General features: G+C 45.5%; 1 protein-coding gene across 1 annotated transcript in view; it reads right to left on the reverse strand.

Annotated features, from left to right (window-relative positions):
- Nucleotides 1–22,700, reverse strand: part of SYT17 (synaptotagmin 17) — a 67,449-nt gene that overhangs the window by 9,432 nt on the left and 35,317 nt on the right. Inside the window, exon 5 of the mRNA XM_054589244.1 lies at nucleotides 20,513–20,668. Coding sequence (XP_054445219.1) covers nucleotides 20,513–20,668 — 156 coding nt within the window. The remainder of the gene's footprint in view (nucleotides 1–20,512; nucleotides 20,669–22,700) is intronic.

The raw sequence follows: 22,700 nt of genomic DNA on the forward strand, positions 1-22,700 counted from the left end.
ATCCAGCAAAGCCATTATTTATAATGGAAGGGCAGATAAAGTGCTTCCCAGATAAGGTCAAGTTAAAGGAGTTCAACATCACCAAGCCCTTAGTATTTGAAATGTTTGATCTAAGAAAAAGAAGATCAAAACTATGAACAGAAATGACAACGAACTCAACTATCAACAACTGAACCTAAAAATAAAAAAAAACAAAACAAAAATGGAAACAAACCAAGCAAACAACTAGACCAGGAACAGAAATGGAGATCACATGGAGGGTTATAAGTGGTGAGGGGAAGGAGGGAGAATGGGGGAAAAGGTACCGGAAATAAGCAGCATAAATGGTAGGTACAAAATAGACCGGAGAAGGTTAAGAATAATATAGGAAATGGAGAAGCCAAAGAACTTAACATGTATGACCCACAGACATGAACTAAGGGAGGGGGAATGCTGGAGGGATGGGGGGTACAGGGTAGAGGGGAATAAAGGAGAGAAAAAAATGGACAACTGTAATACCATAATCAATAAAATGTAGTTTTAAAAAAAAGTAAGTCACTGAGAACCTAGAAGCTTTGCTGATCTACTGGGAAAAACAGCAGGAGACTTGGGGATAGGGAAGTTGGGAAGTCACATCATCTGAGCTGGAGAGGGTTTGGGTGCCCAACATAGATGAAATTCCAGAACAAATTCAGGGTGAGAGAAAATTGCGAAGTGGAGGAAGGAGCTTCTGAGAAATGCTGCTGTGGCTTATGAATGCTCTCTCTCCTCAAGACATAAACGTCAAGTTTGAAAATTCTTTTGAAATTCCTTTGCACCTTTGCTGGACCACTTCTGCACGCGTCTGTGTGGAAACGGCCATGTGGAACCTGCGATTATGAAGCCAGCATATGGTTTGAAGAATCACTTTCAGATCTTTCAGATGGTGAATCACACCATCTTGGGGGAAGCATTTAAAGTGTGACTATAAAGTAATGTGCTTGTTTTTATATGAACAACCAAAATTTACGTATATGAATGAGGATCGTCTTTGTACATCTGTTTTAGAGATGCTGGCAGGGCTTTGGGGGGAATGTTCACCACAAACTGTCTCCAGGACACTGATCGAAGCTTTATGGGGATAATCAATCAAATCTTCCCCCTCCATCTTCTAAAATAATTGAGAAGATAAAGTAAACATGTCATGAACATGAAAATCACTTGTGTGAGAGGTGACATGCAGAGAGCCATATTAAAATTGAGCCAGAGTAGCCAGTTCATAGAAACTGCCCATCACATCTTATTTTCCAAACTGGATTAAACTGCCATGTTCTGACAAGTCAGTAAGAATGAAAACAGCCTGACAACACCAGACTCTGTGATGACCAAATCACTAACCACTCAGTGAAGTAGAAATCTAGCTTTTTGCCTGAAGGCCAAATCTCAAGCCAATGAACAAATTTAACCTTACCTCATCTTTCACCAATGAACTCTTCTTTAAAGCAACTTACCTCATTTTCTTCCCTTTTTATCATAAAAACCCTGGGCCCCACTCCAGCAGGGACACTACTTGGGTTTCTCCCTGAATCTGTCTTTCCAGAATCGCAATTCCTTTGATCCCAAATAAATGGTTTTTGTTAGACTATTACCTCCTAGATATTTTGGTTGACACTTGGAAGACTTTTAAAAAATACCAGTGCTGGGGTCTTATCCCAAGAGGTTCTGTTGATTGGTCTAGGGGTGAGGGACTTGAGGTTTTCAAATGCCTCTCAGGCAGTTGTCAGGTGGTGAGGTTAGATACACTGCGTTAGATGCAAATCAAAATATTAGTTGGATTGTAGAAAGGGGCCTGACCCTACTATGTGCTCTCCTTGTATTAAACTTCTCTGAACTACAGAGTTAAGCCTGACCAGTAGGCTCGCTAAGGAAGTGACAGAAAATACTGCTTTTGGTGGGCAGGTGGGGCCTCGAGAGAGGAGGGGGACCTTTGACACCTTTCTTGTCCATCAGAAGACTCTGGACCTCCAGGTCTGAACTCACCTAGTTCCCAATCCGATAAGTCAGTTCTCCCTGGGAAGAGTGAATAAAGGCTAGAAGAGAATAAATTAAATAATAAAAGAGAGCCCAGAGGTGTTACTTCAGGGCATGGATAGGCAACCTCTTTCCATAAAGGATCAAACAGTAAATATTACAGGTTTGCAATTACTCTGCCAGAATAGCAGAAAGCTACTATATTAGCCACAGATAATATGTAAATGAGTGAGCGCAGCTATGTGAAAAAATAAAAATATGAATATTTGGCCTCTGCTCCCACTTCCTGGAACAGAGCTCCCAAAACCCTTGTAATTTCCTGAGAGACAGGGGTGAGAGACCATCTTTTGTTATATTTGGTCTTAGTCCCTGGTTCATGACACAAGAGCTTCTAGGACCCCCAGATTCCTAGGAGTGATAAGACTATCTTCCGGCCCTGGCTGGGTGGCTCACTTGGTTGGAGCACTGTCCTGTACCAAAAGGTTAGAGGTCTGATTCCAGGGCGCTGGCGCGTGCGTGCATGCATGTCTCTCCCCACGTCCAAACTCAATAAACATTCTAGAGTGAGGGTTTAAAAAAGGAGAATGTCTTTTATATGCTAACGAGATGACTGGTGGCTGGGTCTCCACATAGTTTCGGGATGGAGGCTGGTTGCCAGAAACACCAAGACATGATTAGGGGTTGGAACCTTGAGCCCCGGCCCCCAACCCCACCTCTGGAGAGAGGAGAGGGTCCAACATTTTCATCAATCATGGCTATGTAATGGTTTTCTCTATGTGTGTATGTTACACTTCGACCAAAAAGCCAACTTTAAAAAACAAACGAATGGGACTAATACCTGCAACTGACCTTGATATCCATGAAAAAAAGTGAGTTGAGAGGTCAATAGAGGATAGATGTGTGATAAAGGAAACAGGACAATTTCATTGTAGAATCTAGGTGTTCTGAATAATTCTTTCAGATTTTTTAAGTTTTTTAAAAAAATGTTGGGGTTTTAAAACTCGAACACACAAACAGCCAAACAGCTCAAATTGTCCTACTTTTATAGCCTTTACTTGCTTCTTTGTGCCACAGAAATATCAATTTCCAGGCCTATGCTTGCTACTCAGTTCACAGGCTGGCCACAGAGGGCGGTTGGATCCTAGAGCAGGAAGGGGACTCGGTGAACCACTGGGGACATGGGAGTGAACAAGAGAGGCCTATCTAGAGAGATGGTGAGAAGCTCCCAGTGGGTTCTGCTGGGCTATCCCACTGAGCACAACCACCAAAACCACACATGGCCAGAGACACTGCCCTGGGCCTGAACTGAAAGATCTTGCACCCTGATTTTGGTCTACTCCCAACACCAAACAAAAATTTCAACTCTTCTTTGGACCAATGAACATACTGGATCCTGCTCAGAGTGTGCCCCTGCCTCCTTCTACATAAAAAATATCCCATACCACGAGTCATCGGAGAACTGCAAATGAAAAGCACAACCTCTTGTTTCATTTTTTAAAAATTTGCCCTCAATGTTGTTTTCTAAAGTTGTATTTGTATGGAATAAAATCCATCCACTTTAAGTATACAATTGGATGAATTCTAATCATTATATACAAATGTGTGACCACCATCATAATCAAGGTATAGTTCTCTCCCTAAAAAAGTTCCCTCTTGCCCCTTTCTCCTCCGTCCCTCCCCACCCAAGCAGGCCCTCCACCCAGGCAATCACAGATCTGCTGTTTTCTGTCACTATCCTTTTTTGCCTTTACTAGAATTCCATAAAAATCAAATCATACATTATACAGTCATTTGCATAATGTTTAAAAAATTCACCCATGTGTATTTGTATTGGTATGTCCTTCTTTTTTATTGCTGGGTAGTAGTTTAAGGTATGGATGTATTACAATTTGTTCAGCCATTCGTAAGTTGATGAATATTTGTATTGTTTACATTTTTTGGCTATCACAAATAATGCTTCTAGAAACATCTGTGTACATAATTTTTTGTAAACATACGTTCTCATTTCTCTTGGGTATTTACCTCAGAATGTAATTGCTGGCTTGAAAGGTAAATGTATATTTAAATATATACGGCAACGGCACACAGTTTTCCAAAGTGGTTACAGCATCTTGCATTTCCACTCACTTTATTACTTTTTCACTCATTTTAGTAAAAAAAAATTCACACCCCAGTCTTTGGAAGCCTGCAATCATTGTAGAGCTGCTTTGTCTATGCCAACTAAGAAATAAAACCTAATGTCAAATCTGAAGCAGATCTGGGGGTGGGGAAGGGTCTATGGCTGCTTGTGATTGTTTTTCTGTACATTTCCACATTTGAATTATTATATAATATGTAGTTAAAAATGAGAAATATTTCATTTTTAAAAATATTTTATTTATTTTTAGAGAGAAGGGAAGGGAGGGAGAAAGAGAGGGAAACATCAATGTGTGGTTGCCTCTTGTGCGCCCCCTACTGGGGACCTGGCCAGCAACCCAGGCATGTGCCCTGACTGGGAATCGATCCAGCAACCCTTTGGATTGCAGGCTGGCACTCAATCCACTGAGCCACACCAGCCAGGGCAAAAAAATAAAAAATACTTTAAAGGTTAAAAAAGAATGATTAAGAAATCACCTCATACTTGTTCAGCACCTAATAATATTCAAAACTTTTATTTCATCCTTACAAGAATCATTCTGGAGGGGACCAGGAGTTGGGGCCTCCCCAGGCCACAAGGGGCCAAAACATTTGCCCAAGTCATCTATTTCAATCGCATGCTTCAAGAAGACACAAAAGACTAAACAATTGTGCCAGTTTTTGGAATTGCAAATTTTGACACTAGCTAGCAAAACTGACAAACGCATATGCACTTTAACGGAGCAGTCCCACTGCTAGGACCTTAGCTCATGGTACACTTGGACACACAGGCAGAGACGTGCACAGATGCTCACTCCAATAACGTTTCTAACTGCAAGTAACAGGAATTAACCTCAATGTTAACAACAGGGGACTGATTAAATAAATTGTTCTTCAACTCATAGGCTTAATGGAACATCATGCAGCCATTACAAATAATTAGGGGGCCCTGGCTGGTGTAGCTCAGTGGATTTAGTGGATTTAGTGGATTTGGGTTGCAGCCTACTGCGAACCAAAGGGTTGCCGGTTCAATTCCCAGTCAGGGCACATGCCTGGGTTGCAGGCCAGGTCCCAGCAGGGGGCGCGGGACAGGCAGCCACATGTTGATATTTCTGTCCCTCTTGTTCTCCCTCCCTTCCTCTCTCTCTGAAAATAAATAAATAAAATATTTTTTAAAAAAATTAGGGGGACCTACACTTCACATCAGCCACACTGATCTCCCTCCATTTCCCCCATGTAAGGGCCCTTGCACTTGCCATTCCTTTTGGCTATAAACATCCACATAAAACATCCCTCATCTCTCACATCTTGGCTCAAATGTCACATTCTTTGTGAGGCCTTTCCTGGCCATCTTTTGAAAGATTGTAACCCTTCACCCCATCCCTCACTATCCCCTTTCTCTGCTTTTGTTTTCTCCTTAGCGTGTAACATCATCTCTGCACAGCATAATTCAGTTATCTGCTTTGTCTATTGTCTGTCTTCGCACATTCAAGTGTTAGCCTGCTGAAACTGGGATTTCTGTCTAATGTGTTCACTGCTGTATCCACAGTGCCTGGCTCCTAAGAGGTTCTCAACGAATATTTGTAGGAAAAAAACATATACATATGCTGATATGGAAAAACATGCAAGATACATTAAGTGAAAAGGACAAGTTGCAGAAAAGTATACATATTTTGGATGCTAACAACAGAGGATAGAGATAGATACATATACACATACAGAGGCACACATACCACATATATACCTATATATGTACACACACACACACACACACACACACACACACATATACATAGGAGTTCAAATGTTTCTGGAAAGAAGGCTACAATAAATTGTTGAGAGTAGTTACCTTTAAGGAGGGGGAATTAGGGATTTTTACTTTTGAATTCTACTCTCTCCTGTATGGTTACATAATATATATCGACGTACATCTTTTATAATAACAATACTGAAAGCCATCAGTCCTCCTTTTCCTATGTAACCCCTTCACGTTACCACATGCACCCATTAACCACCTGCCCAGGCCACACACCCGGGACACGGGACTCGTTTGCAGAGCAAGATGTTTCTGTCTGCCCAAACTTTTTTTAAAAAGATTTTATTTATTTATGTTTAGAGAGAGGAGAAGGGAGGGATAAAGAGAGGGAGAGAAACATTGATGCGTGAGTGACACATCGATCAGGTGTCACTCACCGGATCCCTGGTCAGGTCCCTGGCTGGGAAGCGTGAGCGAGGCAACACATCAACCGGTTGCCTCTCTCACACGCCCCAACCAGGGACCTGACCTGCAACCCAGGCCTGTGCGCTGACCGGGAATGAAACCAGTGACCCTTCTCTTTGTGGGACGATGTTCAACCAACTGATCCACACCAGTCAGGGCTGTCTGCCCAACATTTTATGGGCAGAAACAAGGAAGTCATTTGAAAGATCTGCCCAGGCGAGCAGGAATTCACTACAGGCTCTGCCTCTGAATTCGGCACACTCTGGCAGCTAAAGAGAAACCACTGGGAATGACGAGAGGTTAAAATGCCATAAGGAGAATAAACAAGCCTCAAATAGGCACATAACAAAAGCCACTGGCTCTGAGCCCAAGCCAACACGCCTCTCACTGCTGCTGGCACTGCCCCGCCCCTCCAAATTCCAGGAGGCTCCCGCTCAGGGGGTCTCAGCCTCAGCACCCCCCGACATTCCATTGTGGGGTTGCCCTGCGCACTATAGGATGTCTGGCAGCATCCATGGCCTATATCCACTTGCTGCCAATGCAACCAAAACTGCCTCCAGACATTGCCAAATGTCTGCTGGGAAACAAAATCAGCTCTGGCCGGCAGTCACTGGTATAACTGCGTTTCAGTGTAGGCAGGTACCTGAGGCTTGCCAGCCAAAAGGTATTTGGGTGAATTTTCTGCAGGGACAGCTCTTGTTGGGCTGCATTCCCCAAACCTGGAGTTTGGTGGTGTGGAACCCCCCATGTTGACACTAATCATGAACTCAGAGGCAGTGGACACTCAGGGAGGCAGTGGAGCAAACTAGTCCAGGGTCCAGGTTGGCTCTTTGATTTGTCCCTGTGGGTACCCGTGGTACCTGTGTCTGTGTAGTCACCAAAGCCTTCTCTTCATGGACAAGTCGCTGGACTACATTTCCCAGCCTCCCTGGCAGGGAGTTGTAACCAATAGAGCCTGAGTGAAGTGGAAGTGATGTGAATAACGTTCAGGTGTGGCCTACTAAAATTTCCCAAGCAATCCTCAACTCCCTCTCTCCCCCATCCACTGGCTGAAGGCGAAACCCGCCCAGGCCCGAGAAGATGGCAGAGCGATAAGATGGAAGGGGTCTGGGTCACTGAACCATCACATGGAAGGCCACTCATAAAAGGACCCACAAAGGACCATGTGCAAGCAAGAGGCCGCTAGTGTGTTAAACCACAAAACCTTGGGGGCTGATCTATTACACCAGCTAGCCTTACCTTAACTAAGACGGTGACTTTCAGCAAGTCACTCAAATGCTCTGAGCTTTAGTTCATTCCTCTATAAAATGGGGATAATGCCAGCTCCTACCTCATTTTGCTGTGGTGAGGATCAACTGCAGTAGTGCTTGGGACAGTGACTGGAACAAAGATGGGCTCTTGTTATTTGTGGGAAGAAGAGCTACCACAGAGTTCCTGTCTCTTCATTATCCCTTTTCACTTCTTTCCCAAGTCACACTCACTAACTTGGAAAAGAATGATTTGTCCCCATCTTCAAATGCCCTAGGGACACAGTGGGTTTTAGGGATAGTTAGTGAAGCAGAGAAACCTTATTTTATCATATGGTTGGATCCTAAAGGGTGTGGCCAACAGTTAAGCCCCCAAGACTCTCCCTGCCCTGGCCAGTGTGGGGCACCTTCTTCTAAAGACAGAGGGAAGGCCAAGCTCTTTCACTCATTGCTTATTCTTCACCCAACTGTTCAACCTACGAACAGGAAAACTGAAAATGACACTGACATGTGCTATGTGCTGAGTGTCCTTGCACACAAGTCAGCTCATCCATCCTTCACGAAGGCAGGAGGCACATGTGTCCTGTTCACTTCCATTTCCCCAGCACCTAACAGCCTTCATAATAGGTGCTCAATAAACACCATCTAAGCTCCTTACCATGGACCCTACTTGTTGCTCTGAATTCATTGGTCTTCTTCCTCTTCTTTGAATGAAATTAGCTAACTTTTGCCCCAGGCCTTTGCACTCGCCATTCCTCTGCCATTCCTCTGCCTAGAACGCTCCTCTCCCCTATCTTTGACAGCTGGCCCTCTCTCAGCTTCTGTTACCCAGTTTAAAGCAATGCTCCAGGTCCTCTCTGTTGCCTTCTTCTACTATTATTTAGGTGTTTATTTCTTGTTTGTCTCGTCCCAACTAGAATGCCAGCATAACAATGGATGAATTATTCCTGTCTTTCTGCTATTTCTCCAGCACCTAGCACAGCACCTCAGCATAGAAGGGTCTTCATCAATATTTGAGGCTGTGTAACCCAGAGACTGAGAGACCAGATTCTGGATTCAGGAAACCTAAGTTTGAATCCTGGCTCCAGGATCTCAGGCAAACTACTTACCCTATTGTTGCCTCAGTTTCCTCATTCATAAAATGATGATTCCTACATCATAGTGCTGCTATGAGGATTAAATGAGTGAATTCATGTGAACTACCTGGAGCAGGGCCTGGCTCGTAGGAAGCACTGTGTATGTGTTTGCTATTATTGTTAAAAACTGAATGAACAACCCTGAGGTCCTTCATTTATGATATGCATTTGAAAGATGGAAAACGGGTCCTGCTCCAGATGACAAAGCAATCGAGCTCTGGGAATCTGGTTTTCTGATTCTTAAGCCACAGTGCTTTTTCCTACACCAGAAGGCTTCCCTGAAATGTATGGCAACTGGTGACACCACCACTTGTTCCCTGAGGGCTCGGGCATTTTAAAGGGGAAGCACTCCCCCCCCCCCTCGCCCCCCGCCGCCCCGGGCTCACAGGCAGCTCTGGATTGATGAAGTCAGGGCCGGGTGGTGAACAGAAAGGATACTCTGGGTTTCTGATTTTATCCCATGCACAAGCCTTCATCTCACGCCCACCCGGATGCTGGTCTTGGCTGCTGAGCACGACTGCTTTTAGCCAGTGCTGAGGCACAAGGCAAGGCTGAGCACGGCCTCAGCTGGCTCCCTTTCCCACAGTATCTACCTCAGCCTCTGCGGGGACATGTGGGGTTGGACAAATGCCCAGTGCCCTGAGGTTCTCTCCCACGAGGATTTGCCTGGAATGAGGCTCCATCCAAAGGCACCCAAATCATTAGGCAGCTATGAAAATGGGACAAAAATCCCAGGAGTCCTGGCAGCTGGTCCAATCTTCAAAGCCTATCATTGGAACCCAAAATGAATTTTGAAGATTCAGCCAACTTTTACCGCCTGGGTGGACTAGGGCAGCCTCAGGGAGCTCTCTGGACGAGAGGCTGAGGTGGGGGTGCCACTGTGGGCTCTGTGCTCTGTCAGGAGGGCTCCCCAGGTCGACAGGTCTCTGCTTTCACACCCTGACCACTTGGCTGGAGTTCTGCCTCTGCCCACATCCAGGTTCGGTGCTGCAATCCACTGAGCCTCTGCAGAGGTGGCACTGTGCTAGCACATTACACGCATCATTTCCTTTTGTCCCCAAAACACTCTGTGAGGTGGCAACTGAGATCTCCAGACAAGGAAATCCTGGTTCAGAGGAGTTAAGTCACTTGTCAAGAGAGGGAATGGTTCTTTACAACTAATCCACCAGCATGCTCTGCTGAATCTTCCTCCAGTATTATATCCCACTGAGTTGCTTCTCTGAAACCCTTTGCCACCTCCCTGGTCCAAGCCACAGTTACCTTTCTCCCCGACCTGCACCATGGCCTCCCAGGTGGTTACTGGCTCCCCTCACCCTTGCTGTTCTACAACCCATTCTCCACTTGACAGCTAAAACGATGTTTTAAAACACTATCCAGATCATATCACTTCTCTGGTCAACATTCTCCAAAGGCCTCTCACTGTACTTAGAAAAAAATACATACTTCTTACCCTACAGGTTCTCCTCGATCTGCCCTCAGCTACTTCTCCATACTCACCCTGCCTTCCCTGCTCTGGACATACTGGGGCAACACGGGAGGACAGAGGAAGGGCCTTCTTGCCAATCAAACTGTGGTCCTCAGACCAGCAACAGTGTCACCCAGAGCTTATAAGAAATACAGATGCTCAGTGCCCCCACCCCGGACTTACTGACTCAGAATCTGCATTTTAATAAGATCCCCAGTTGATCCATATGCTTGTTAAGTGTAGTGGTTAAGAGTGAAGAAGGTTTTGACACCAAATGGCTTGAGGTGAAGCTCAGCTCAACCACTCACCTGCTAGATGACTTGGCCTAAGGGATGAGTTACTTCCTGTGTAGTGAAGAACTCACCTAACCCAAAGAGAGGTCTAGTCTTTGCTCCTGGCTCCTGGGAGGTGGCCTCCAGGACTCTGGGATGTCCTGCAGAAGAGCCTCTGTCTGCCTGTGGGCTTTGGCCACTGTACAGTCTAACAATGTGATTTATGATGGCAGCTTGAGGGCCATGCAGTGTCGGTTCAGACCTCTGGAGAAACTAAAGGTATGAGGCACTGGAGACGGAAAGCCAGCTGCTGGACAGTATGTGACTGAGTCCCAGTAAAAACTCTGGACCCCGAAGGCTCGGTACTCTTCCTTGGTTGGCAATACTCTGTGCATAATGTCCCACATAGTGACCAGGAGGAGGTAATGCCGCCCCTGCCTTCTCAGGGAGAAGGCAACTGGAAACTCCGCATCTGGACCCCTTGTCCTGTGTATCTCTTTAATGGGCTGGTTTTAATTTGTACCCTTTCACTATCATAAAACTGTTGTTAAAGTAGTGCTGTCCTGAGTTCTGTGAGTCATTCTAGTGAATTACTGAACCCCAGGGTGGTCACAAGGGCCCCAAGTTTGTAGCCATCTGGCCTGGAGAGTGGTTCTGGGGACCCCTGAATCTACAGCTCATGTCTGACATGAGGCCAGTCTTGTGGGGACTGTTCTCTCAGGCTTTGCAGTTTCTCTGATCTCCAGTTTCCCCAACTGAAAAGTAGGCATAAAATACATCATGCCTTATGTGTTTGCTGAAAGATTAAATGAGATCATGAACACACAAGAGGTTCATGTTAAATATAAGTAGTACTGTTCCCATCATTCGGACAAGGAACCTGAGGCGCAGAGATGTAATGTACTCTGCGCATGGTCACACAGTCTGATGCCAAGTCTGGCTGACTTTGCCCTCAGTGCACTACTGCTTCCTCATGACTTGCTACTACCTTCTGGAAAGGGAAGGGCAATAGCGGCTCCCCTGAGCCAGGCACCCAGCAACCTGCTAAAGAACTCAGGGGTCCTCTGGGGGCGGGTCACCACCACCCCATCCCAACGCTTCCAACTGCTTCTCTTCTTTCCTTCTGGGACCCACGTGACAGGAACATTGGACTTCCTGATATTACTCCATAGTTCTCTTTTTTCTCTTCTGTTATTCTTTCTCCTAACCGTTTTACTGTCTGTTGCTTAGATGCATAATTTCTCTTGATCTGTCTTCAAGTTCTCAAACGTCTGTCATCTCCATTCTGCTATTGAGCCCATCCAGTGAATATTTTATTTCAGTTATTGTACTTTTCCATCCTAAAATTTTCATTTGGTTCTCTCTCTATATATACATCTTCTATTCCTCTATTAATCTGCTGATATTCTCCAACTTATCATTCTTTTCAAGAGGGTTCACCCTTACTTCTTGGAGCATGGTTATTGTAACTGCTTTAAAGTCTTTGTCTAATAATTCCAACATCTGGGTCATCTTGTGGTTGGTGTCTACTGATTATAGTTCCTCTAAGAATTGCCAGATTCTTCTGGTTCTTCTAATTTTGGATTGTATTCTGGACATTTTTAACATCATGTTACAAGACTCTAGGTCTTGTTTAAATCCTATTTAATATATTGATTTTTTTAGTTGTAGCTGGCAATTGACCAGGTTAGTTTCAGACCAGAAGTTGTAACCAGCCTTCTGTACGCTGTTGTTCCAATGCCAATTCAGTTTTCAAAGCCCTTGCAGGCTATTTATATCAGCCCCCGCCCCCCGCAGGGCCAGAACCTGGGTGGTGGTCTACCCTGTAGTTCAGTTCTCAAAGTCTCTGATGGACTGTTGAAGGTCATCCATTCACATGTAGCTCAGAAATGGGCCCAGCAGTTTATATGTAAATGCATGGGGTCCCATCTTGAGCTGCCTCCTTTCTGCAATCCTCCCCACACTTCTGGCTCTTAGGGGCCTGCCTTCATGCCCCTTTGGCTAGAAAGCAGAGGCTTTTGTGTCCCCGCTCTGCCTCTCACTTCCCGTGACCGGGTCTGGGCTTGGAGCCAAGTGCCTACTGCCAACCCCTTTTGCACACTGCCAGGACACTGCTGGGAGCACAAAGTGGTCTGGTTCTGTGGCTGGTTGGCACATCTTTAGAGTCATTCCCTGGCTCCTGGACACTATACCAGCTGGCAGCTCTGGGATGATGGTGATGAGGTGAGAAAGACGCTAGGGAGTCAACCACAGGCAGCTGGGCTGAGCTATTAATCTCAAAAGTGCCAGCATTTCAACTCTCGGACACACTGCAATTATTAAAACAGCAAATACGATTTTCCAAGTGACTACTTCTGGGATGGACAGGTCCACATGCTGATTAACCTTTAATTCCCTTCTTACGAATCATCTGCTACATTTTATACAAGAGAAAGTTGAGACTCAGAGAGGTGGAGTCATTTCCTTGAAGTCACACAGCTGGTTAACAGTATGGCCCAGGTGCAAACCCCAGTGTGTGTAATTCCAGGGCCTCTGGGGCAGGGTCTGTCAGTATTATCACCATCACCATCATCATCCTCTTTGTCGTCGTCGCCGTCATCCTATCTGGTATTTCCTGAGCACTAACTGTGTGCAGGGCAGGCCCTGCCTAAAGCTTTTTATCTGAAGTATCGAGATTGGAAATTTGTAACAGAGAAGGAAACTGAGGTTCAAAAAAGGGATATCATTCACCCAAGGTCACACACACTTGCTAAGCGGTAAAGGTGACATTTGAACCAAAATGTATCTCTCTCCAATCCATGCTTTGAATGGCTGTTCAACAATGTCTATAGGAGGCAGAGCTGGACCTGGTACTCAGCAAGTCAGGCTGGGAGGGGATAAGCCAGAGGCTGCCGGAAGGCTGCAGAGAGGAGGCGTGGCAGGGGCAGGCTGAGGCCAGATGTGGGGAACATCTGTGCCCCAGCACGAATCCACAGCATCTCTTGATCTCAAGGGAGCTTCTGGCTTTCGCAGAATGGCTATACCCCTCTCACACCGGCTTCCTGTGCTGGAAAACCTCCGCTTCTCCACTGCCCCACTTCCCAGGCCCGACACTTCTTCAGCATGTTCGCCGATGCCCATTCCATCCTGGGGTTGTCCCAGGCAAGAGGGTGGCAGCACTGGGCCCCAGGCCTCCCATCCCATTCTCCGCCACACCTCCCTCGCCAGCTCATCTCACCAGCAGATTCAATTAACTAATTTGATGCTACAGCTGCAGAAAGCCAAGCAATTATGGAAAACAGACCAAGTGCCTTGGAACTCACTCAGAGAGGGGCCTGAGAGGCCTCCAAGCAGACAGCCGGGTGGGGTGGAGGCAGAACAGTGTAGGCAAACACTTGCCAACCCAGGCTGCACAAGAGAACCGCCTGGGAGCTTTGAAAGGTACAGCCCCTCCCCCCAGTGCAGATGCCCTGGCTGATTCAGTTGCTCTGGGCTAGGACCTCGGCATCAGGATTTTTAAAGTCCCCACACAATAATACGAACGCAGAGACATTCAGATTATGTGGGTTAGGAAGTCTAATGATGTGCAGAGGGAGGGGTCACTGCTGGACAGTCTGATTCTAACAGGTGGAATGCCTGTCCCCCTGCTGCACTCCCCGGGCCTTCTATGTATTGGCTTCCGCACGTGTGGCCGGCCGACCCACAGCATCAGCATCACTTGGGTGTTGTCAGAAATGCAGAGTCCCAGGCCCCACCCCGATTGAGTCAGAATCTGCATTTCAGCAACCCCTGGGAGACGCCTATGCGTGTTAAAGTTTCAAGTGCCATGTTCTCTGGTCCTGGCTGCAGGTCTGGGCTTGTAAGGAACTGGGCCACACAGCAGGAGGTGAGCTTGAATGTAATGCACTTGAATCATCCCAAAACCATCCCCCGACCCTGGTCCATGGAAAAATTTTCTTCCCTGAAACTAGTCCCTGGGGGCAAAAACGTTGGGGACCACTGATCTAGTGGACAGTGCCAGGCATATAGTAAGTGCTCAAAAAAATTCAATCTTTGGGGATTGACACGACCTGGTCAGCTCTTGCCGCAGAGGACCGGACCTGCCCCCACGCCCCCACCATCGGACGTTGTCTGCAGGCAGCAAGCCCTGATTCCTGCTTCCTCCAGGCACTGGGAACCTTTCCGAAGCAAACTGCCCCTTGATCAAGATCACCAGATAAGTAAGAGCTTTGAATGCTTTTCAGAAGGCCAGGGAGCCCAGGGTACTTAGTGGAAACCAAGGGAGGTTCAGGGCTAGAGAAGCATGACATGCATTTAGTTCCTTCTAACCTCACGATTTCCCCAGAACTTCACCCCCAAGCAGAGAGAGGGTCTTCCTCTGATGCTGGGAGGGAGGGGAGCAGGAAGACAATATCCCACCCAGGTAGGTCTGTAAAGTAAGTTTTCCTTTCCCTTTTGGGGTTTCCCACAGAATCTCAGGCTCTAAATTGACAAAGTTGGTAGAATATATTATTTAGTTATGTATGTATGCCCCATGTTCTTTCAGAAAAGCCTTAAGGTGATCTCTGGCTACATAATTTGGAGTCCTTTGAGTAATAATAATAACAGCTAATACTTACAAAGCACTTTCTGAGCCAGCACCGCTCCGAGCCTTTACACATATTAAGCCACTTTGGACTTGACAACAATCTGCAGAAGCAAGGACCCCATCCCCATTTTATGGACGAGGAAGCCGAGGTGCACAGTGGCCAGGGGAAGGGCCAAGGTCACAGAGTGAACCCCAGAGGGTCTTGCCCCAGCCTCTATACTTACCCTGTTAGAGTGGCAGTGAAACAACAGTGACTTGTCTTGGGGAGGACAGTTTGCAGGGGTCCAGCCTCGGCATCCAGGTACCATCCTCAACTGCTCAGAGGAATTCTGGGTTCTGTGGACCTCGAGCTGCTCCCCTCCCTCCCTCCCTCCTTTCCTTTCCTTTTCTTTTTCAAATTGTAGTATGATGCATGTAACATAACATTTACCACTTCAACCATTTTTTTAGGTAAACAATTCCGTGGTATTAAGACAATTCACATTGGTTGTGCATCCATCACTGCCATCCACCTCCGGAATCTTTTCGTCTTCCCGAACTAAAACTTTGTACCCATTAAACAATAACTCCCCATTCTCCCTCCTCCTCTCAGCCCCCGATAACCTCTATTCTACTGTCTGTCTCTATCAATCTGACTACCATTAGTACTTGGTAACTCACATAAATGGAATCATACAGTATTTCTGCTGTCATATCTGTCTTATTTCACTTAGCATAACATCCTCAAGGTTTATCCATGTTGGAACAGGTGTCAGAATCTCATTCCTTTTAGGGCTGAATAACATTCCACCATCTGTACAGACCACATTTTGTCTATCCATCCACTGATGGACACTTGGGTTGCTCCCTCCTTTTAGCTATTGTGAAAAATGCTGCTATGAACATGCGTATGCAAGTATCCGAGTCCTGCTTCCAATGCTTTGGGGTGTATACCCAAAAGAAGAATTGTAGAATCCTATATGGTAATTCTATTTTTAAAAGTTTTAACAGCCATCAGCAAGCTGCCTTTCTTTTTCTTCCTTCTTTTCTTTCATCTCCCTACTTCCAATCACAGCCCAATAACCACAGTGTAAGTCTACTCCACATTCCTGGACACTGTGTTGCTGTCTCAGGAGTTGTAGAGCAACTCCCCCCTTTTTCTCTTTAAGCTTCAGCTGCAGAAATTACCTGATTGAAAATTACAGAAGAACCCTCGTCCCACACAGGAAAGGAACTGCTCAGAAAGCCCAGCCCACCATCTAATTACAGGCTTTTACCAGGAGTCTTGGCAAACGCTTAAATTGCACATAAACCTTACTTTTGTTATGAAGTGTTTGGAAACAGGTTAATGGGCTGGGTTTTCAGATCCTTAGCTTGGAGGTAACAGCTCTTTCCCCTAGTCGATAAGTAAAGCAAGTTAGAATGTTAAGGAGCTGGATTCAGAACAGTAGCTTTGTCTAGATATGTATCAGCTCAGTTCTTATTCTTTCATTATTCCAGCCAGTGCCCCTTATGAAAAAATGCTACCCCAGCTGGGATTTCCACTTAGAGCTGTGGTTCTGAACCCAGACTGAGCATTAGAAATATCTGAGGTACTTTAAACATATAGGTATCTATAAAGAGGCCAGGACCCCAGCTTGGTCCAACTGAATCAGTCTCTAGGGTAGGGGCATGGCCATTAGAAGCATTTTAAAGTTCCCAGCTGATTCTAAAGTGCAGGCAGGGCTGAGAATCCTTATAAGGGGACAGGGAAGCCTGCAATCAATCTCTCCTTGTCTACATTTTTAAGTTTATTGATTTTTAGAGGAGGTTGAGAGAGCGAGGTGGAGGAGGCGGGGAGAGAGAGACAGACAGACAGACATCAGTATGTTGTCCCGCTTATTTATGCATTCATTGGTTGATTCTTGTATGTGGCCTGACTGGGGATCAAACCTGCAACCTTGGCATATCAGGACAATGCTCTAACCAACGGAGCCACCTGGTTAGGGTCTATACAAAATATTTTCAATGGGCTTTTAACTTGAAGAGAGGGAACCCTGAGTTGGGGGCCCAAAACCTCAATGTTTAAAAGAGAGAAACAGGTCTTCCAGGAATGGAGTGCACAGATGGGTGCAGCTGACAACAGCCACCTCAAGTTCTGTGGGTGGACTGAGAGATGGGTGGGGGGTGAGCGGTTGGGAGTGCCGCTCCAGTTTGAGGCTTCTGCCTTACTAGGTTCACATATGGGGTTCAAGGGCTTCAAAAAACCTCTAAACTATATGCAAAATTTTCTGTTCTCCTGCCTATTTCTCTAAGGAGAGTCCTCCGGATATCATATCACATTCTTTAAAGCTCTGTCATACACCCCTCACCACCCCCCAACACTGATGAATAACCTCTGCTTTTATCATAGTATTCCACGCAGTGGTATTTTAATAATGCTCTTATTAAAACTAAAGAGTTAGATGCTCTGTATTTACATTCACCTGAAGGGACTGAATACATTCATTATTAATGACACAAAAACAAGTTTCAGAGTGATGTCCACAGAATGAATAGTCTGGAAACACCCACAAGAGCAGGGATGATCTACTTTAACTTTGTTTTTTTTTAAGAGATAGGGGAAGGGTGGGAGAAAGAAAGGGAAAGATGAATGCAAGAGAGAAACCCCAACTGGTTGCCTCCCACATGCACCCCAGCCAGGGGACTGAACCCGCAACCCAGGCATGTGCCCTGACTGGGAATCGAACGAGCGACCTTTTGCTTTGTGGGATGACGACGCCCAACCGAGACACACCAGTCAGGGCAGTGATGGTCTGTTTTGTTCACTGCTATATTCCAGTACTTGGGAACGGTGTCTGGCACAGAGAAGGTGCTTAATACACACTTCTCGAATTAATGAATACATTTTTGAAAGAACTGAATCCACATGTGGATGATGATTATGTGAACAAGGACAAGTGTGTGGAATGATACACATCAGGACCTTAAAGGTGCTGACTTCAGGAAGAAGGGACTGGAAGGAGGATGATGAAGACAGTAAAACTTCCTTTTAATAACAGTTAACAGTTATTAAGTGCTAGCTGGTGCTAGGCACAGTGCTCAGCATTGATTATGGATTCCCTTCATTTAACCCACATAACAATCCTTGAAGTGCTCTTGTACAGCAATCTCCATTTTACAGATGATAAAACCTAAGCACACAGCATCTCGTGCAAGCCCACAAAGCCAGGAGCCACACACAGCCCCTGCCCTCCACAGCCAAGCTGATTCCTTGTCCTTACACATCTTTGGGTTGTGTCACACATTGTAACAACCATGTGCTACACTTTTCATGACATATAACAGTCAGAGCTTTCCACATGGGCTCTCAATACCCCCTCCCGCCTCTGCAACCCTCCTGATCTAAAGGTGTAACATTAAATCCTTTGTTCTCAGTAGGGACTTAGGAATCAACATTCCACGCTTGGATCCAGTTTTGGTAAATATAGAGTTGACCCTTGGACAAAGCAGGGGTTAGAGGCGCCCACACAGTCGAGTGTAACAAGTCAGCCCTTTGCATCTACGGATTCCTAACTGTGGATTGAAAATACAGTTGACCCTTGAACAGCACAAGTTTGAACAGCATAGGTTCACTTATTATGCAATTCTTTTCAATAAACACTTATTGACTAAAGTATAAATACTAAATACTTATAGAAATCAGTAAGTATTTATTTAATAAGGTTCCACTGCAGTTTCCACTGTCTGCCCTCCACCACTTACTGATTCAGTGAAATCACTGTCTTTTGTCTTGACCTAAAATCTTGGGAACGGTGTCTGGGAACAACAGGGTCCTTGCACAGCAGCCACACAGGCTGTGCCACATAGAGTCCTTATATCTGCTTAGGGCAGGTGACCCCCAACTGGTTGCAGACTCTCCCAGTGACAGGTCCTAAGGAAACTGAGAACCGACCTGCCGGGTCGGGGCTCAGAGCACTGAACATTTGCAGTCTTGATGATGAGAAGCAATAAGCTCGTGAAGAAGAAGCCATACATGCAAGAGGTTTTCAGCATGGCCTGATTTCTTGGGAGGCCTGCAGCCAAAGATTTTAGCCTAGATCTAAACAGATGAGAGCTTGCAATTACCCTGGAGCAGGACTCCTCAAAGTATGATGTCAGATCCCCAACGCCAGCACTACCTCCGTGCTTGAGGAAGTGCAGATCCCTTGATCTTAGGAGCTAACAAGACCAGGGCTTGAATCCTCTCTCTGCCAGCTTGAGATGTTGAGTGGGTTGTTTAGGTTTTAAACTTCAGTCCCTGGCCCTATAAATTAATGAGGATAATACTGACTTGACAGGGTAGGTTCTAATGAATATTAGGAATAATACTGGTGAAGCCCCTGCAGTGAATAGGACCCAGGAGATAATAACCATTACCTCTATGAACTCTAACCTGTTGTGGTGGGCAGCTTCTAAAATGACTCACCATGGGCCCTTATCTCCCAGTATTCATGCCCTTGTGTAATCCCCTCCCCTTGACGGTGAGCTGGACCAAGTGAGTTGCTTCTAATGAATAAAAGGGATAGGATGTCATTTCTGAGATTAGGTTACAGAAAGACTCTGGCTTCCCTCTTGCTCATTCTCTTTTGTTCCCTCGCTTGCTCGCTCTGATGGAAGTCTCCTGCCATGTTGTGAGTTGCCTCACGGTGAAGCCTGTGTAGTGAAGAACTAAGGAAGGTCCACTGGCCCGTACTCAGGAAGAAACTTGGGCCCCCCAGCCTAATAGCCTGCAAGAAACTGAATTCTGCCATCGACCGTGTGAGTGAGCTTGAAAACACATCCCCCGTGTGAGCCTCAGCCAAAACCCTGATGGCCGCCTATCAGAGAACTTTGGCCAGAAGCACCCAGCAAAGGTATGCCTGGATTCCTGACTCATAGGAACTGAGATAACATATGTTCACCATTTCAAGTCACTAAATTTTAGGGTGATTTGTTATGCAACAGGGGATAACCTATATACCCTGGAAACAACAGATTAAACTCAACTACAGTAGCACATGGAGCCTCTACTTAAACACTAAATCCTCTCGAATCCTTTCAAAATCCTCCTCTCTGAGGATTCTAAGGCCCCTATTTTCTCATGCTTCCCTAATAGGCTGTAAACTCCTTGACGAATATCATGAAAGCTTATAGAGTGAGTACTTATTATTATTCCAAAGTTGTAAGTCATTTAATCTTTACAAAAAACCGAGAAAGCAAATACTATTATTACCCATATCTTACAGATGAAGAAACTGATGCTTAGCGGGGTTAGGCTGCCCAAGGCTTCAGTAATTATTAGAAAGTGCCAGGAAATGTGGTTCCAAAGTTTACATTTATAACAATTATACTATGTGACTCTAAGAGTCTTGCTCAAGTTCACAAATGGTTAAGTAGATTCAAAGGTAGGTAGCTGACCACCAGACATGAAGTTTTAAAACATTATCCTTTTGGGTGCCTTATACACCTAGGATAGTAAGTTGAACACACCTCAGCTGGGGGGTCAGCAGGGTCTACCTACCTGTAAACACTAGGCTGGCGTTTTCCAGTTCTTCTTGGGGAACTTTGAAGCTGAAGGATTCATTATAGAAAGGATCAATTGTACCTCTTAAGAAGGATGTCTTCTTTGTTTTCACAAGCTTGAGTCCATGTACCAGCTGGATTTTCACAAAGGGGTCTGAGAATTGGATACAACATCACAGAATGTTAGAGACCATGAAACCCAATCCATCCATCCATTCATCCAATCAGCTTCTCATCCATTCATTCTTTTACTTATTCATTTTTCCTTCCTTCTTGCCATCCATCCATCTTCTCATCTGACAGCCCAATCACCTATCCACACTTTTATCTATTTTTCCATCAATCCACCCATTTTCCTATCCACCTCCCCTTTCATTCATCCATTTTCCCACCTATTTATCTACTTTTCATTCCTCCTTTTCCCTTCCTCTCTTCCTCTGGCCCTCCGATATTTATGGAGCTCCTCCCATGTGTTAGGCATTTTACAGATAAAGAAACTGAGGACTCAAGATGAGAAATTACTTGCTTAAGATCTGGCTAGTGGAGAAAGAGCCAGACCCAGAGCCCGTCCTGGCTTTCTGTCCTGGAAACCCATTATCATGTCATTGAGTCCACAGCCCATACACCGAATAGAGGTGGCAGAGTTATACCTATCATTTGTAGATCATTTTATAGCTTACAAAGAGATTCATATACATTATCTAACTGAACATTGTTTAAACAGCCCAGTGAGATGAATACTGTTATTATGTCCATTTTTCAGATGGAGAAATTGGGGCTTTTAGAGGTTAAGCAACTTCCCCAAAGCCACATTATTTGCCAGCGTTGGAGAATGGGATTTGGTTCCGGGCAATTTGTCTCTGAAACCCGTAATCATTTTATCATATTGACTCTCCCACTGTGGTGAGTCTGAAACTCTGCAGCCTTAATACCATTTCTTCCACTGGCCCCTTCAAAACCTGTTTTCTGTAAAGTGATTTTTGAGAATGCAAGCTGTCTTCTAAATTCAGCTGTCACCTTATAGCAAAAGAAATGTATTCTAGCTATTGCACTTAGAGAAGACAGTATTTCCACCACTGGGCTTAAGAGATCCCAGAGACCATGGCTGCTTTCATGAAAATATCCTTGCTGTCATGAGAGAAGTTACATACAGATGGAATGTAATCTGTTCCATTAATTAAAAGTCATGTTTGAATTTGGTTTGCTATAAAATAGACACTTTAAATATAACAGTCTTTTCAGAGCTGGGATTTGTAAAGATTTATGGTACACTTGAAATGAACTGGGAAAAAAACCCTTAAGGTGTGTACACCACTCTCACTGATTAGGATGCATGGACAATGCACACTAACGCCTCCTGGAGGATGGTGTCTCTATTGCAGGCATAGCAACTCGGAAGGCAAGTCACTTCCTCTGGGCTGCTTGTGTACAAAGAAGATCTAGATTTCAGTAGTTGTCACACCTGGTCTCAGTCAAATCCCCAATTCAAATGGGGTTATGAGGTGGCATTGTTAACCTGCCTCATTTTAAAAGACATCTGATTATTTTTCCTCTTGAAATAACGTCTAGTCCTTTAACAGGGTGCAGAGTAAGGAGTCTCCAAAGTCCCCACAGCTTATGGCTGGGGGATAGAGGAAGGAAATGATACAGCTTTTAAGATAATTTGCATAACAGAAAGGCAAGCTAATAGCTGTGCTTCCGCCCCAAGCAAAAGTTGCCTAGGTGACTCTGAGAGCATCCTGGCTATGACACAGCCAAGGGGGCCGAATGCCCTCCCCAGAATCCCGCAAGTCACAGGAGGTCTTGCCCTGACTGATAGCAGCTGAGAGAGGACAGAAGATACGAGAAACTGGCAAATGTAGCACATGGTGGGAGGAGCCAGATAGGAGGTCATGTAGGGAGCTCCGGGTCAGGATTTAAACTAAGGGCGGGCAGAGAGAGGAAGGCTGGTCTGCTAAGAGAGCTGAGTGGGCAGGTAGCAGCTGTGCCGGGCTGTAGTGAAGAGGGCCATGTGAGAGATATCCGGCCATGCTGCTTGTAATGAGAGAGGAGTTACGTCTGTTCCTCTGAGGATTCGGCCCTGTGGCCCGGTGTAGTAAGGGAGGAGGCATGCTGCTGCTGCTGCTGCTGCTGCTTGGATCGTGCCCACTCTGGCTGACTCTGAAGCCATCAAGGACTCTGCCTTG

Source organism: Pteronotus mesoamericanus, unplaced genomic scaffold (assembly GCF_021234165.1).
Source record: "Pteronotus mesoamericanus isolate MK-2021 breed Mesoamerican mustached bat unplaced genomic scaffold, CSHL_Meso_final scaffold_167, whole genome shotgun sequence".
NCBI lineage: Eukaryota > Metazoa > Chordata > Mammalia > Chiroptera > Mormoopidae > Pteronotus > Pteronotus mesoamericanus.